Source organism: Syzygium oleosum, unplaced genomic scaffold, assembly GCF_021117445.2.
Source record: "Syzygium oleosum isolate NSW1041296 unplaced genomic scaffold, Sole_v2.1 Sole_v2.03, whole genome shotgun sequence".
Lineage (NCBI taxonomy): Eukaryota > Viridiplantae > Streptophyta > Magnoliopsida > Myrtales > Myrtaceae > Syzygium > Syzygium oleosum.
In genome coordinates, this window is record NW_026607487.1 from 14,114,363 (window position 1) to 14,132,050 (window position 17,688).

General features: G+C 41.5%; 1 protein-coding gene and 1 pseudogene across 1 annotated transcript; both read left to right on the top strand.

Annotated features, from left to right (window-relative positions):
• The first annotated feature begins 9,306 nt into the window (after positions 1-9,306).
• On the top strand, positions 9,307-11,351 carry LOC115693517 (uncharacterized; annotated as a pseudogene).
• Positions 11,352-13,879: 2,528 nt separating this feature from the next.
• LOC115693519 (auxin-responsive protein IAA32-like) lies at positions 13,880-16,536 on the top strand. The gene is made up of 4 exons (XM_030620542.2): positions 13,880-14,852; positions 15,554-15,808; positions 15,903-16,011; positions 16,142-16,536. The coding sequence occupies exons 1-4, from the start codon at positions 14,702-14,704 to the stop codon at positions 16,278-16,280; spliced, it is 654 nt and encodes a 217-aa protein (XP_030476402.1). The 5' UTR covers positions 13,880-14,701; the 3' UTR covers positions 16,281-16,536.
• The last annotated feature ends 1,152 nt before the right edge of the window (positions 16,537-17,688 follow it).

A 17,688-nucleotide genomic window follows, 5' to 3' on the forward strand; every position in this document is an offset into this window, starting at 1 on the left:
AAAGTTTAGAGACCATATTGAACAAATTAAAAGTTCAAGAATCACGTTAAACAAATTAAAAGTTTATAAACCACATTGAACAAAATAAAAGTTTATAAATTATATTGTATATTGGGTTAAAATTCATAGATCATTTATGTTATTATTTATTGAACAAAAGTGATGATGACATTCTAACTTGTCACTGCAGAGTAAGGAAACCTGGAGTACAGTGCATCGCAAGTACCGTGGCCTCGTCCATGTACTCTCTGTCTCTTTTGGTCTATAGTGTGAACAATGAAACAATAACTATATACGTAGAGGTCGGCCTAAAGAATTAACATGCTATGTGATGTGTCACGTCATAAATGGACGTTTAAATAAGTGAGTCATCCCGACGCTAGAAGTCTATCATATTACTTAGTTATATTAATTTCGTCGAGAGATTCTTTGCTTCTTCTGTCACCCACGTCCTTCCTTTACTTGGACACATGCGACCCCAAAAGGAGAAGGTGACAAAGATGGAGAGAGAGAGAGAGATGAGAGTGGATAGACCAACTTTGTCTACTTTGGAAAAAATTACCAAAACAGCGGTCATGGCGAGGTTGCTCGGCCTCCTCTAGATCTGGGCGAGGCCACTGCTTGACGTCGCCGTCGTGGCAAGGTCGGCCATGGTGAGGCCGCTCGGCCTAGCCACAGATTTGGGCGAGGCCGCTGTGGCGAGGCCGAGTGGCCTCGCCATGGCCGCTGCTCAGCCGACCTCACCCGTGACAGCAAGGTCGTGGCTCGCCCTCGCCAGTGCCGACGAGAGCAAGCCTCACCAGTGGCCGGCAACACTAGCCTGGCCGGTCGCTGGATTGGCCAGGGAAAGAAGAAAAGAACAAAAAAAATATTTAAAAATTGCCACATCAGTGTCGGCCGGAGGCTCGGTGCCAATCAGCGTCCACGTCATCGCTAACTGGCCAAAATTGACTGGATTGACTGAATTGGCATAAATACAAAAGGTTTAGAACTGAATTGACCAAAAAAAATGTTTATGACTGAATTGATACAATTACAATAGGTTTAGAACTGTTTTGATAATTTCCCCTCTACTTCGCATCATGGACCTCCCTGCCTACCTTATTATATTAAGAAAGACTATCTTGGGAAGATGTTATGTGGATTGGTTCATGCCCTTTTTCTATGCAAGACTATTATACTTGTTGACGGTGTTAGTGGAATCGACCTTTTCGATCGATGGACAGAATAATGATCTTTTACTCATTAAGTGTTGATTGATCGAGATCATGCTTAAGCTAAACAATTGCCTGTTGAGTGAACATTACTTCCCAATTTGGTGACAAAAGAATACTTTCTCCGTTGACTACAAATACGACTCGTTTTGCGAATGAAATAGAAAAGTCCGGGCGTTGTCGAAATTACGTGAAAGCTCAGTTTGTTGGTGTAATACAAGAAGCAATAGGTCTCGTCGGTGTTTCGAACCTTTTGATGTCGCGAACCTCTATCTGAATCGAAAAGTCGAATGAAGCTAATAGGAAAGTTAGAGAAAAGAAAATGATGTTCGTATACTCTGATAAACAAAACTTGCCCGGTCTTTCAAATTAAAAAGATAACTTGGACGATGAAAGAACATAATCAATTGGTACTATGAATTTAGCAGGGTTTCATACGTGCTATGCAAGAGGGTGAGAATATAATTTTTCTTTTCTTTTTTTGTCTTTTTTACTTTTTTCTTGGCTAAGGGCCGAGAAGGCTGCTTGCCGACCCTCACCAGCACTAGGCGAGGGCATCACAACCCTCGTTGTTGTTGGCGAGGGCCATGACACCCTCGTTGGCCAAAGCAATGGCACGGCCCCTTGCCGTCGCCGCCCTTGCCCCCGATCTAGCGAGGGTCAGCTAGCAGCCCTTGTTGGCCCTCGGCCAAAAAAAAAAGAGTAAAAAAAAAAAATTTAAAACAAAAAAATCATCAAAAGTTATTGAAAAATTATTAAAAAATGTCCGTGTAAGTGCTGACTGTCCCACGTAGGACAAACGACGTCTACGTTAGTAATTGGTCGGATGGAATTAATTGATAAAAAGTAAAAATATTAATATAATTAAATGATTTATGATTAAATTAATATAGATGTAATATATTTAAAAAAATGATTACTTTTCCCCTGAACGTCAGTGTCAAAATCACAGCATGTGTCAAATCAACAAGTAGCTCATTCATAAGAACTGCACTGCTGTCCATAGATAGATATTAGCTTTATTATAAAGTAAGGTTGATAAAGTCATTTTCCACAGCCCCACTCATGTCATTGACCCGTGCAGTGGCATTTAAGCATCATCAAATCTCTTTCTTAAATTGAATTTGTGTGCTGCCACTGCCAGGTGTTTGCAGCTTCATTATTTAATTTTAGATCAATCCAGTCGAGGTACCAAAGACTGAAGCCTACCTCACAGATGTCGATTCTGTCTCGGAACCGTCGATGAATACAAGGCATCGGTCTAATATACGATGAGGAGACCGGACAAAAGTTTTGTCCTAGGAGCGACTCCCAATGCTTCGCAACTAAGAGACCTTTACTCGGCCACATCGAAGCGATTGATTTGAATTCAATTGCGAAGAACTAGAAAGAAATTCATCCGTTCAAGATGCCAAGGAAGCATCGTGTTTTGAACAAAAGAAAAATGACATAAATGATCTTTGAACTTTATCCCATTATGTAATTTGATTCCTAAACTTTTAATTTATTTAATGTGGTCCATGAATTTTAGTCCAATATACAATATCGTTCATGAACTTTTGAACTGTTCAATATAATTCCTAGATTTTTTATATATGTTCAATTTAGTCCATGGACTATACAAACATATTCAATATTATCCCTGAACTTGACTTAATAGAAGGGCAACATTAAATATTTTCATATAGTTCAGGTACTGAATCGAACATGTACCAAAAGTTCAAGGACTACATTGAACAAAATAAAAATTCATAGACCACATTGAGCCAAAGTTATTGGACAATTTATGTCATTATCCCTTGAACAAAAGTGTTGATGACATTCTAACTTGTTATGGCTGATTAAGGTAACCTGAAATACAGTGCATCGCAAGTACCGTGGCCTCATCCGCATACTCTGTCTCTTTCGGTCTATAGTATGAACATAGAAACGTTCAGCATGTACATAGAGACCGGCCTAAAGAATTAACATGCTATGTGATGCGTTAGATCGGAAACGGACGTTTAAATAAGTGAGCCATCCCGACGCTAGAAGTCTATCGGATTACTTAGTTATATTAATTTCGTCGAGAGATTCTTTGCTTCTTCTGTCAGCCACGACCTTCCTCACTTGGACACATGCGACCCAAAAAGGACAAGGTGACAAAGATGGAGGGAGAGATGGGGATGAGAGTGGATAGACCAACGTCGTCTACTTCGCATCATGGACCTCCCTCTCTACCTTATTATATTAAGAAAGACTATCTTAGGAAGATGTTATATGGATTGGTTCATGTTCTTTTCTATGCAAGAATAGTATCTTTGTTGACGAAGTTGGTGGAATCGACCTTTTCGATCAATGGACAGAATGATAACCTTTTTACGCAGTAAGTGTTTGATCGATTGGCATCCATGCTAAGTTAAACAATTGCCTGTTTAGTGAATATTACTTCCCAATTTGGTGACAAAAGAATACTTTCTTTATTAACTACAAAAACGACTCGTTTTGTAAATGAAATAGAAAAATCAGGGCACCGTCGATGTGAAAGCTCGGTTTGTTGATGTAATACAAGAAGTGATAGGTCTCGTCGGTGTTCTGAACCTTTTGATGTCGTGAACCTCTATCTTAATCGAAAAGTCGAATGAAGCTAATAGGAAAGTTAGAGAAAAGAAAATGATGTACATATACTCTAACAAACGAAACTTGCCCGGTCTTTCAAATTAAAAAGATAACTTGGACAATGAAAGAACATAATCAATCGGTACTATCAATTTAGCAGGGTTTCATACGTGCTATGCAATAGGGTGAAAATATAATATATATCAAGAAGAGAGCAATCTATATATATATAAAACTCTTGATGAAAACTTTTATAGAACTTGCATAGGCTATAACATATACATATACATATCATTTGTGTATGAGTGTGTACTAGGTGAATTCCAGTGTGAAGCGTAAGTGCAGTTGAAAAGAGAGAGGGACCTGCCTAGACCAATCCAATGGGCCTTGAAGTAGTCAGAGTTGGTCCATGCCATCAGGCCCATTAATTTTTCTGGTTTAATTACTAAAGCTCTATTTATTTCGCATAAAATGAATAATTTGAAAAGTTTTTTCCTAAAATATCGCTTAAAATAATTAACCAATGAAAATATCTTTATTATTCATCATTGACAATAAATTATATCTAAAACATTTTCGTGGATGATGAAAATACCGTTTGCTTATTTATTTTTGTAAGCGCTTTAAGCGATCATTTTGAGGAAAATGATTTTCAAATCATTTATTTTTCGCGAAATAAACGAAGTCTTTGGCTATGCATATCACTTTCGTAGAGTCGTTCAGGCATCTTTTTCGGGCGATCTCTATGTTGATTCCGGTTAACTTTTCAGAAGGAAACTTATGGAAAATATGAAATTACAAGAAAATAGCGAGAAGAAAGCCATCAGGACACACGTCTCTTGTTATTTCTCAATTTGCAAGAAGTTTGAACGGGCAAAACTTCGAGATAGCGTGACTCCACGCTCAAAGCATCTTTTTGGGTGATTTTTTTGTTTCTTGTTAACTAGGTTTTCCCAATATAGATAGAATGGCCCTAGATTTGCCATCTTCTTGAAACCAATCTCTCTAATCGAGTGCTTACATCGTGATGAGTCAGAGCTGTCCCACCAAGTGCAGGGGAGAGAGATCATTCGGTCTCTGTAGATTAGCTGTCAAAACAAAAGAAAGCCTAAGCTCGATCCATGAACAGGGTTTTTGTTCAGAAATCTCGTGGGCAGAGGGCAACCGGGTGCAAGTAAGTACCGACGAACGGAATCGAAGGCTCAAATGATCCAACGATTCAAATGCGAGGTAAAAGAAGCAGTGCTTCACCAGGCTCAGCAGTAAGCACATCCCGTCAGTGCGCCACCCAGTTTGATTCTTGACGTTCGGTTCAAATTCGCCGGCACATCCCGTCGCGAGAAAAACGAAGGACGTTTCTTTCGGTCGTCACTGGAATTAGGATGGAGCGAATCGGGACGAACCACGTCCTCGTCAGCAGAATCTCGGAGGACCATTTTGGTCAAGATCTCGCTCCACTAGCGGCGCTCGCCATATCTTCAGAGGGTAGACGACAAAACGCGAGAAAACAAAGGCTTTTTCTCCCCCACACGAAAGCAATAATGCCCCCCCGACTCCCCTACGTCGAAGGCATTAGCAATGGGTCGCTTTTCGGAGTAGATTAGGTCGCGTCCCTCTCCCCTCGCTAGACCACTTCTTGCACCCTCCATAATTGAACAGCTACAAGACTCGGGGCGTGAAAGAGATCGCCGTCCGGGCGGGTTTGGACCGGTTCGGACAGGTGTTACTTAGGGCCGGCCATCCTGACACCGAGCAATTTGGTTCTGAGTACGGCAAGTAGGGAGGATCGATCAGATCGGATCCATCTCATTTAGGGCCTCGGAGTTGGCTATGCTACGGTTCTGCCGTGTTTGACTTGAAGGTTCAATATGTAAGATTGTATTACGGATGGTTATCGCAGTGTGTGCTTCTTCGATAGGTAAGGCAACGCCTTGATTTGATTACAATAAAGTGATTACAAGTACTCCGCGATATCCATGCCAACGTCACACAATTCTGACGAGTGAAATTGGCGACGAGGTGGCTAACTTTAGTTACGGTGGTGGTGGTGGTGGTGGTGGTGGTGGTTCCTCCAAGGTAAAGTGGACAAGGTTGCTGGCAGCAGCAGCGGTGGTTAAGTAGGTTTTCTTTTCCTATTTCAGTGAATGTAGTGGTTGCATAGGTTACCTAAGGTTTCGGGACTCTACCAAGGTGATATCGACAGGTAGTGGTCCTAAGTTTTTGTCTCTTTCCCACCAAGCATATGCAAAAAAATTAAGGAAAGATGCATAAACCCTCTTTAGCTTTTGCAAATTACCATTTTGCATTCTGTAATTTCTAGAAATAATCGAGACAACTCTTCGTGACTAGAAAAAAAGATCAAATTGCCCCTAAGGAAGAATTGCGAACCTCTAAAATCCCGAAAGAGGGTGACCCGTAAAATCCAATAGAGGTTTGCAAAGAAACCGGAAATCGCCAGGAACCGGACCGGCCCGGAACTGGCGATTCTCGTGGGGACCGATCCGGTTTCCAATTCCAATTTAGTGGAAACGGTAAGTACCGGTCTAGTTCCCAGTTCTAGGCGTGGAACCGCACGTTTGGATCGGATCGGTAATATATATAATTTTTTTAAAAAATTCCAAAAAAAAATATTTTTTTAAAAAAAAATGAAAATCCTAAAATCCCTAATTTGAAGCTTAACGCCCATCAACTAAGTAGTTGTCTCGTCTCATTCTCACATGATTTGAGTTATTTCTTTATCTTTCACTTATGGTCTCGACTCTCAAACTCGACGTCCGTCGACTCACGGCCTCGACTCTGAACTCTCATCAACTCACGGCCGCGCCTCCAGCCATTCATCGCCTCTCTCTTGCTCTCAATCACTTCCATTTGAGTGAAACTTGGTGGAATCGGTTCATTTACGTCCGATTCTCGTGTGGGTCCACGGAACCAATGAGTGGTTCCCGATTGCAATTTTTCAAAACCGGTCCTTAATGGGCGGTTCTCGGTTTCATAATGGAACCTCCCACTCGGACCATACTCACTCCTAAACTCCAGGAAGACCGCCGCCGCCGGCGACCTCAATCTGGGGGTCATGATTTGCCTCATCGGGCTTATGGTCGAGGGAGAGAGATGGCAAGTGGGATGGTGGACGACAACCATGGGGGCGGTTGAGACGACGGCTACCATTTGGGGGTCATGGTTTTCTTCGTCGGCCGGTCCAATGGTGGAGGGAGAGAGATGGCAAGTTGGACGGTGGGACGACAACGATGGGGCGGTTGAAGACGACGACAAGGTTGGAATTTTGGAAAGTGCATCAATGGGACCCAGAAAAAGTAGCATGTGTACCGTGTATTTTGGAGAAGGAAGTAGCGGTCTGATAAATAAACTTAACGTGACGATCTTCTCTTGTTCGACGGGAATTGGTACCCAAACAAATAAAAAAAATGGGTGCGTAAAGATGTATTTTGAAGAGTAAAGCATGCAAAGTGGTATTGTCCGACGGAAAAAAGAAAGTGGTATTGAGATGATAACTTAAGGATGATATTTCGAATTTTCCCAAATGATTATCTACAGAATCAGGCAAATATAGGAGGAGTATAGATGCACGTAGCACAGACTAAAAGTAATAACAAAAGCCGCACACCTGGTCCAAATTAAGAATGAGTTTGTTTCACGGAAAAATTTAAGATTTGAAAAACATTTTATCGGAAAATGATTGGTTAAGTATTTTTGTGGGTTATGAAAATATTTTTCATTCATTCATTCATTTTTATAAACGGTATAAGTAATCATTTTTTGGGAAAATATTTTTCGAAACTTGAGTTTTCCGTGGAACAAATGCACTATAAGGCTCCGGTTGTTTCGCGGAAAATGAATATTTGGAAACTATTTTCCTAAAAATCTAATGTCGCTCAAAATGATTAGTTAAAAAAAAATGTTTTCATTGTCAACAACAATTTATGTTTAAACATTTGTCACGATCGATGAATTATTTATTTATTTATTTATTTTTGTAAGTGATATAAAAGATCATTTTTACTTCAATTTTTGCGAAACAAACGCACCCTAAGTAAATTTTGTTTGCATTGAAACATAAACTTTAGCTGCACAAGCCCAACGGTGCCAAAGGCGATCGGCTAAGCGGCGAGCAGTAGGATTCCTGCAAGACCTCTTGTATCGTGAGGTTGCATGGGGTTGTAGAGGGACCGCGGGCAAAGCGACGATATAGGAGTCGCAGTGAGCAGAACCAAGAACCAAGGTCTTGGAGTAAGACTAATGGCGGAGGGCACAAGTTGCAACAACATAGAGCCACGATGGTGAAGGGAACCTCACGTTTCAATACTTGTAATTTGACTCATGAATTTTTAATATCGGTGGCAATGTGTCCCCTTGCCTTGACTCTAGCCAAATATTTGTCACATATTCGATCGCGTGACTGCACATTGATCATATATCATCTATATAGGTGAGTAAAAAAATACATTTTGGATCTATATACCAATGTGCATTTGGTGTTTCCATTATTGAGATACATATGTGAGTTGTGTTAATATATTATAGCTTGCCCGTAACTCATTGGTTTAAGCTTTTAAGTGAACGTAAATTCGACTCGATGTGTTAACGGACTTAGACTTAGGCTCCCCTCTGATGGATCTCCACAGGCGAAGCCAAATTCACGCCAGAATTTTAATCACCTGCTCTCACATGCAATGTATTTCCGACGCACTCAAATTCATAGCAAAACCTGGTCGAAACCAACGTCACGGGACACGGTTGCACCGCGCCACAACGACCCTGTAAAACTCGGTTGGGGGCAATCGACGTGTATCTGACCGACCAAAACAAAGAAAATCCGACGTGTATCCGAATGCGCGCCGATTCTCATCATCCATCCCACGACAATTTTAATTCCATACCCTCATCATAATAATATTCTTAATAAAAAAAAAAAAGATTGGGGGGAAAAAATCCCGAAATGAAGTGGTCCCCACAGCGTGGTGGGCCACACCCTGGGAAAAGCGCGCCAACAGGAGCCAACGGGCGGGACAAGCTGTCAACTGTCGAATGACCGCCAACCGTTTTCTCCCTTTCCCCCTTGTATTTAACTGCCAAACCCCACCACCCCCACCGAGCCGGCCCTGGCCAAAAGTCAGAAAAACTTTTTAATTTACATTATTATCTCCCCACGAACTTAAACAAATAATATTTCAGCATATACGCGTAATTAATGGGACAAGCGCATTAGCATTAGAGACCCCATAATTTATCGTGAAAGTACAATCGAGTTCTAAACCTTGTCTCGAAAATATAATTGAGTCCTAAAACTATTTTTTTCCTACCCACTCAGAAAATAGCACGATGATTTTTTTTTTTAAAATGCCCGAATTACGGAAATAAAAATAAGAAAAAAAAAGAAAAGAAAAAGAAAAAGAAAATCTCGAACCTGAAAGAGCAAAGGAGCCACCCGGCTATGGCGAAGCTATAAGACCATCGCACAACACTCTCTCTCTCTCTCTCTCTCTCTCTCTCACTTTCGACCGTCTCGGAAACGCCGCGCGACGAGATGGAGTCGCCATCGGCGGCGGCGGCGGCGTCCATCCCTCCGAGGCTGAGGCTCATGTGCAGCTACGGCGGGCACATCGTCCCCCGCCCGCACGACAAGTCCCTCTGCTACGTCGGCGGCGACACCCGCATCGTCGTCGTCGGCGACCGCCAGCTCGCCTCCCTCGCCTCCCTCACCTCCCACCTCGCCAAGACGCTGCTCGACGGCCGCCCCTTCGTCCTCAAGTACCAGCTCCCCAACGAGGACCTCGACGCCCTCGTCACCGTGTCCACCGACGAGGACCTCGACAACATGATCGAGGAGTCGGTGAGCTCCTCCCTCAAGCAACCCCGCGTCAGGCTCTTCCTCTTCCCGTCGCCGCCGCCGTCGGCGCCGCCGGAGTCGTCGCGGTCGATCGGCCGCATCCTCGAGGCTTCCGGAACGTCGGAGGACTGGTTCGTGGACGCTTTGAATGGCGCCGGTTCCGTTGGACCGAACAAGGGGTTTTCGGATTCTGCTTTGGTTAATTCCTTGTTAGGGCTTGAAGACGCGGGAATTATCCATGGCGAGCCCGGATTGGAGAAGGCTGTGAAGCAACCGCAGGAGGTGCAATCTGTTCCGGATTCGCCGATGCTGGCGACGTCATCGTCTTTCGGTTCCACTTCCACTGCATCGTCGCATTCTGTGGTTAATTCGCCGCCGATTCGGGTTCAATCAGAGTGGGAGGCGGCACGGGATGAGAAGCTGGGGATTGAGGAGCAATTTGCACTTATGGGTGTTGGAATTGGTTTTGGCCATAGACAAGACGATGGTTCTGTAGCAAGTTTAGCAAGTTCAGCGCCTCTGGTGCCTGCAACTTCTCCTGAGTGCGTGCACCGGGTTTTCTCTGATGATGAGAGATCGGACCAGGGTGTGCCAGTGAATTGTCAGAAGTTGGGGACACAGCAGCATCAGCTGCAGTCGCTACCGCAGAATGTGCTTCTAAAGTCGCAGCAAAGTAGTGGACTAAATTCGCCTTCGTCCGATTCGCTATCTAGGTACTGAGAAAATCGCTTAATGTATTGCTTCTCAGTTTGTTATTGCTGCGTTTCGCTAACATCTCTGCATGCTTGCTAGTTGCTACTGGAATTTGGAGAAAAATGATTAATCAATGACTAGGATTGTGGATTAAAAGCTAGACTAGAAGTCCAGTGAATTTGAATCGTTTGCTGTTTTGGAAATATAAAAGAATCTGCATATGGGAGAAATAGGAGCAGTAAAATTGGATTATTGCATTTCTTTTGAGAATTTGCTGTAGCGTAGAGCCTTGTCTTGTAGAATCATATTTAAATGGCTGCACTTTAGTTTGTTTCTTGAATTTATGCTTGCTTTATTCTTTCTTGGATTAACTTTGCAGCGAGAGTATTTGGACAAACACGATGTTTTTCCCAAATCCTGTAAGTTATCAAGAGTTGATTGCACAGATCCCTCCTGCAACCAACAGGATCCCTTCTAATCAGGATGATCAAAAGGTTAACACATCCGATCTGATCAGTCAGGTTCATTTACGACAACATATTCCTGATGCCAATCACTTGTTTCCCTCTCAATCTGATCAACGGCAGCCTGAACACCATCAACCACTACCACAGCAGCAATTTGTACAAGCTACTTCACATTTTATTCCCCTTCAACCCACTGGATCACCTCAATTAACGGCCTATTACTCTCAATATCCTCCTTCACATCAAAATCCCCAATATTATCACCCTCAGCACAATCAGCAGTTTCCAGTGTACTATGTCAGAGCAGCACATGATTTGGCTTTGCAACAACCTAATATAAGTGAAGCTTCCACTGCTGCAGCTGTACCTTCTAGCCAACCTCAAATGCCTCCTAACGTTGGAAGAGATTCTCCCGTTGCTAAACCTCAACAACAGTATGCTGGTTACTCTCAAGTTCAACATCAATCTCGGTCATTTGTGGCTCCTGCCACATATGGTTCTGAATACGCGGAGCCCACCCAGGCGTGGAAATATGGTGGCCAACCCATGGTACCGATGTTGTATTCTCATTATCAACCAACTGTGGCGTCCAATAATTTGTTGTTTTCAGAAGGTTCGACTCAGCTCTCTGGTGACAAGATCAGGCAGCAGATGCAAGTGTCAAAGCCATTCTAGTCCACTTGCCTTGGTGGAATGGGTTTGTGGTGTATTCTTAAATGATCTGCTCTACTCTCTGCCCCTTGGTCGTCTTTTATATATTTTTGATATTGGTAATAAGGAGATGTCTTCTGTGTCCTTTGTATGTCGTATAGTCTGATATCATCACGAGTAATGAAGTTTGTCGAAGAGTATATTGTGCAAACTGCAAAACTTGAGTTGTACTATGTGGGGTTTACAGTTTATTTGTATAGTCATTGCATCTGTACATACTGTTTCAATCTGTGCGTGCATGTTGTCTATCTCAATTATATAGAGTCTAAATGTTTGAAAATTATAATGGTTTGTGTGGAACTCCTTTCAATTGAGACAGCTTAGCATTAAAGTACCATGACATTATAACCATGATTCGATAATTTTCATCTCTTCTAACACAATGCATATACATCATCCCCGTGATCTTGGTGTTTTCACGTTTGCCTCTTTTAGCTGGAAAGTTGTCTCCATCTGCTCCTCCCTCTTAATCTAAGATGTAATTCACTCTTTAGTCTTGGCTGGAGATAGATATAATTGTCTGTCGACATCAACTATGCCCAATGACAATGAAGGTTGGAACAGGAGCCAAGCCTTAGGACATAACTTCATTTGGTTGCGGACAGTAAGAGAGAAAGATGGAAGAAATTTGTTTTGTTGACCTGAGCAGGCCATGTCAGTACACTGCCCTTTCAATGTTTTTTAAGAACCAATAATTGATTCTGAGTGCATCTTGCCGATTATCAATTGGTGTTCATTTTTCTATGTATAGTGCAGCACAAAGTTAATTTCCACGTGTCTTTTTTCTGGGTAGAAGGCACCATCTCTATGATCAAATAAGCATTGATTGATTATCTTCTGCCAGGAAGTAGCATGTTCTCTTTTTCACAAACTGGGTATCGTCATTTCTTTCCAGACAAAGGCTTGTGGTTTGTGAGCCCTGCCTTCATGTGTCCTTTGTCATACAATGAGCAATATATGCTCGTCATTGTCGACATTATCCATTCCTAGCTTTGATTGCACTTTTTTGCGGCCAGATAGTTGCGATTGTGCTGAAAGGAAATAATGCAACTATTTAAAAGCCTTAATTTATTTCACTGAAATTTTATCATTACTTATAGATTGACGACTCAGTTATGGTTACATTTACTCTGATTTCTCCATTCAAAACGATGCCGTAATATATAGCAGTCTCCTCCATACGCGAAACAATTTTTATGCTGACCGTAATTTTAATGCAAAGTTAGAAATAACAAGCTTCTTCTTGAACAAATCACAGTTGTTCGATTGTTAGTTGGTGTGCGTGGAGAGACATCTGTCTACGCATATAGATTTTGGTATGCTAAGGTTTCCACTCTGATTAGCTCTTGTCATGTAATCGTAGAATAATGTTTGTTAGTCAGTGCATGACACTGCGTAAGAAAGAATATATACTTCTCTTCTGATTCTCAAGTGACCTAGTGGCCTCTCTTGCATTAGACTGATAATTCTCATGTTCTATGCGAGATTACTGTTGGATTTATTAGATTGCCATTGGATTTCTGGGTGGTTTAGAAATTTCAGATGGTTAATCTAATATCGCTTCATGCTATCATCACTGCGTTGGTCTGAGCAGTTAACTTTTATCATCTTCTCTGAGCAAAATGAGAAGTTATTTTGTATCTTTGAATGATCAGATCGAAGTTTCAATGAGTGCTGATGGTATGTTTAACACAGCGCCATATTCTTTGAGGAGCTAAGGTTGATTGGATCATATAAATGACAGATTCTGGATCTACAGTTCATTGGATCCGTGGCATCTGCTGGATCAATGGCAGATTTAATACATCTACATTCAAAAGTTATTTTGCCTCAGGAGTTTCTAATTTTCGGTAGCATAAACAGCGGACCAAGTGTATGGAGCCACAGGTGACTATTTACAGGATAAAATCCGAGGGATACATGGTATGGCCATGAACTTGGACTGTCGGAGCCGAAATCCTGTACTGGTTTAAATCAAGTCGAGTGAAGTTATGAACTTGAGCTGGAATTGGTTTTGTGAATTTGGGTGGAGTGTTAGAGCAGAGGCGTGAAAATCTTTTATCTTATTGAGTTTTGGACCTTTTGGAATGGGCCGGCAGAAATGGGACCGGGTTTTGTTGTCTCCGAGCAATGACTTTAAACAGTGAAATCAGGTGAGCATGCCCCTGACAGAATGATAACGTCACTGTCTTAACTCGCGGGAGAACTCAGAAAACCTGTGAATTGTCTCCACAATGCTTATAATACGAATGGCAGAATCACTCCGAACATGCTGTTGCTGTCGCTCGTCGGTGGGTTCGTTGAGCTCTTATGTAAGGACAGGTGCAACGTGTTTTCCCTTTGGCCAGAACGGAAGTTTCAATGTTTAGAACATGATTTTTCCGGTCTCCAGCAAGAGCAATCTGCCAAAGCGCACGTGAAAAACCCAACATCAGATTCAGGGGTACACTATTCATTTGTATGCTAGTAGTTCATTACGTGATCATTTCAGTTGTTTGCTTGAAATTTCTCTCTTAGCATAGATCACAGAACCTAGAGATTCGAGCCATATATTAGGAATTATAGTTAGGATTAAGAGAGGAAAAAAAAGAACGAACGAACGAACAATCTATTTCTGTGCACTTCCCGTGTTTCATTAACATGGAAAAAAGTGCAAGAGACTAGAATAATTCGATTTGGTCTGTTATTTCCGGACATTCGATGGGTATTATCCTCCGATAAGAGAATGCGGTGGAAAACACCTACTTGGATGCGACTTATTATGTCAATTAATTCGAATCCCTCTATCCTGAAGAGCCAGTTTATATTTCCTCACTAGCAATTACGTTTCAACCTGAAAAGAACTGAGTGGTTGTCCCAATAAGAGGTCGCAGCATCCGAACGGACTTTTACTCAGAATCGCTTTGGCCATGCCTTGTTTTTTCTTGACCTTTTCTTCCTCTCTCTTGTTCATTTGGCACCTAACTGGCGAGTGGCAGGAGAGGACAAGACACCATTCAATGATATGTCATGGGTCAACTTTTTCTTGTCTTCCATGTGTCCCTAAACTCCATTTTATAGTTTCTGCATCATTTGAGGCCGAGTTTCTCCCAGACGCAGTACTGGACAATATAAGTAGGATTCCATACTGATGCCCTGTAACATGAGCAGTTTTTGTGGGTGTACAAACCATGGATCGAAATGCACCTGCTGGTTTTGTTTTCAAGCCCTCAATTTCTCACCCGATGTACTATCAAGACAAGAAGGGTAGCCAAATGATCGATCTGGGTCTTAGCCTGAGAACTCTGCAGTCTGATTCGCGCGATGATCCATCTGGCGAGTGTACGTTTCAGCTTGTTACTCGCTTCTGTAGTTTTATGCTTTTCTCAGATCATCAGTTTTCTCATAATCTAATCCAGAAATTTTGGTGTCATAGTAACGCGTTGCGCCATTTAGGCTTCTAGTCCACATAGGAAGAAGCTGTCCAGGGACTTTAGTGATGTTAGCATCGAAGAAGAGAAAAGGAGAAGATAACAAAGAAGATTTACTTACAAAATTAATGCAATGTAATCATCAGAAGCTGCATCATGTATAGGCTAATCTATAACTGAGGAAATTAATTCTGAGATGGTGGTAGTCGCTACCGTTTTTCCTTGTGTTAAGTGGTAGGATATAATCAAAAGTGAACTTGATTACGATTCGTTGATTTAGTTCACTTTCTGGTACTTTATCTTAAGCAAAAGAAAATTGGCATGAATCTCCAACTCCGGGAGATCCTAGCAGATTCAAACTTAGAATCTCCAAATTATCAAACAGGGCTTAGAAGTCGGCCTGGATTGAGCTGACGCATCGTCCCAAACCCATTTTCAAGTGCTTGTGGTCATATATTGTGACCTTTTCAAAACTAATTCGAGTTCAGGCATTCTGGCTTTGTATTGCTCTCGTTTTGCTTTCAGTGAGTGAGAAGAGAACGATAAACCAAATTCTTTCTGCTCGGCAGCAATGACCATGCATGCGTTTTTAATTTTTTTGTCTATTGATAGTGGGAGGCCTTAAGGGGTGCAGCGAGCTAATTGATTGGCAGCAACTGAACCACTTGCAATACTCAAACTCAAACAACACTAGCTCGAAAATTCTCCAGGACGACTACTACGATGAGGAGGCAGAGGGGGTTCAGAGTGAAGAGCAATCGATATATGTTAAAGTCACCATGGATGGAGTAGTCGTCGGTAGAAAGCTGTGCATGCTTGATCACAGCAGTTACTGCAGTGTGGCACTTCAATTGGAAGACATGTTTGGTCGGCCACAATGAAACTTTCTAAGAGCTTCCCAATTTTTGTTGCTTTGGCACGATCTCATCGAATAATTAGAGTATGTAATCTTCTGTTTCAGGTGGACAATGCGCATACGGGTTGAGATTGTCTGAACCTGAGTCCGAGTACACCTTGCACTATAAGGATAGGGAAGAGAATTGGAGGATTGCAGGCGATGTTCCATGGATGTGAGCCATCTTGTCTTGTGTGCTGATACACTCTTCTCAGCTCCTACTCTGTGTCATAATTCTCCAGTTGTTGGAAATTGCTGGAAATATGTATCGAATGTTTTAACATCTGTGTCGATTGATGTAACAGGGAGTTCATTGGACAAGTTAAGCGCATGCGGATCATGAGAAAGAGCGAAGCATTTCTTCCAATGATCCTGGAAAGGCATCAGCCAATGAACGACCAACTAAACTGGGGTTTCGAGAGCAAAGATTCGACTGAGCTTTAGAATGAAGTTTATGTTCCTTAAAACCGAAGGTGTATCAAGTAGACCTTTCAGATTACTGTTTAATGTCTTATAAAGTTTTGTTCACTTTACCTGTTAGAATTTCTTCCCAAAGAATAGTATGCTAAGTTGAAAAAACCAAGAAAAGATCAAAGGCGACAAATGCTATTAGCGAAAATTTAAATGAGGTCTATGTACTATTATCTCTGATTAACTTTGATCTCACTTTATTTAATGACATGTTTGGTTCCTACATTAATCTCTGGGCATGAAAATGAGATGAATTTTCGGATTTATGTTCAAATGTAAGTGCCAAAAATCAACTTGTGATGTCAAGATTATGTTGAAGTCTCATTCATGCTTCTGAACAGGTGCAATCTCTTGGAATATTTCCCCAGACAACAAACCCAGGCCCTGAAAACCTTTTACTGTCAACTTCAAAATATATTAGGAGGTTTTCAACAATCTCCCTCTTTTTTACGGTGACAAATTTTTTTTCCCTTTTTTGATGGTGACAAAACTTTCTATGCCAATGAATAGATTTAAAAAAATTGTGAGTAAGATAAATCAAGTAGCAAATGTATATGAGTTTGCATTGAGATACAGAGAATAATAAATGTATAAGAAAGTCATATAATCTGAATCAACGACTGTGATTGTGATTCTGTGACTTTTGTCCTGCAAATCATCCATAATATTCTGTCAAGATATTCTGCCACCAAGCATAATATTCAAAATATCCTGTCATTGCATGCTTTCTCCCCCTTTTTGTCAGCATCATAAAGACAAATATTTAGATAAGATCACCACTTTAGTGGCATGTAGCCTCGGCAAGTTGCACCCATCAATGGCTTACTAGTTATTTTCCATGGATCTCCTCCCTCGTGAAGCAAGTACTGGAGACAACTCATTGGACTTGATTAATAGGCGGGACCGAAACGGCCAGGCCTATTAGTTGGCAAAAGGTCCGGTCCAAATGATCAAGGGTTGTGTTTGATTCGGCTAATGGGGAAAGTTTTTGCGAAAATAGAAAAGACTAGGCTAAAGGGGTCTTTCAAAATATAAATAGTATTTAACAAATTGCAATTTAAAAGTGCATTCGGAAATATCTTTGGTTTAAATGGTATTTGGAAAAATCACACTTTGTAAAGAACTTTTTTTTAAATTTTTTTTCTAAAAACCTCAATACCGTCGAAGGGCTCAACAGCCCGAGCCTTTTGCCAGCAACATGGCATGCGGTGAGGGCATCGGAGGAATCCAAAGCAACCTCCAAGCCTAGAAAATAGCCGAGCTGCATGAGATCTCTCATTTCAAACTGATGACTGAGATATTCTTGGAGCTTTGTAATGCCAGAATGATCATCGCTAATAGTAATCATGTCTCCATATTTTATAGTAACATAATATATCCA

Coding starts and splice junctions, on each gene's coding strand:
- LOC115693519 (XM_030620542.2), top strand. CDS start 14,702: ATGGATCGAAATGCACCTGCTGGTTTTGTTTTCAAGCCCTCAATTTCT. Junction 15,809..15,902: donor TCAATTGGAAGACATGTTTG/GTCGGCCACAAT, acceptor CTTCTGTTTCAG/GTGGACAATGCGCATACGGG. Junction 16,012..16,141: donor GCAGGCGATGTTCCATGGAT/GTGAGCCATCTT, acceptor TTGATGTAACAG/GGAGTTCATTGGACAAGTTA.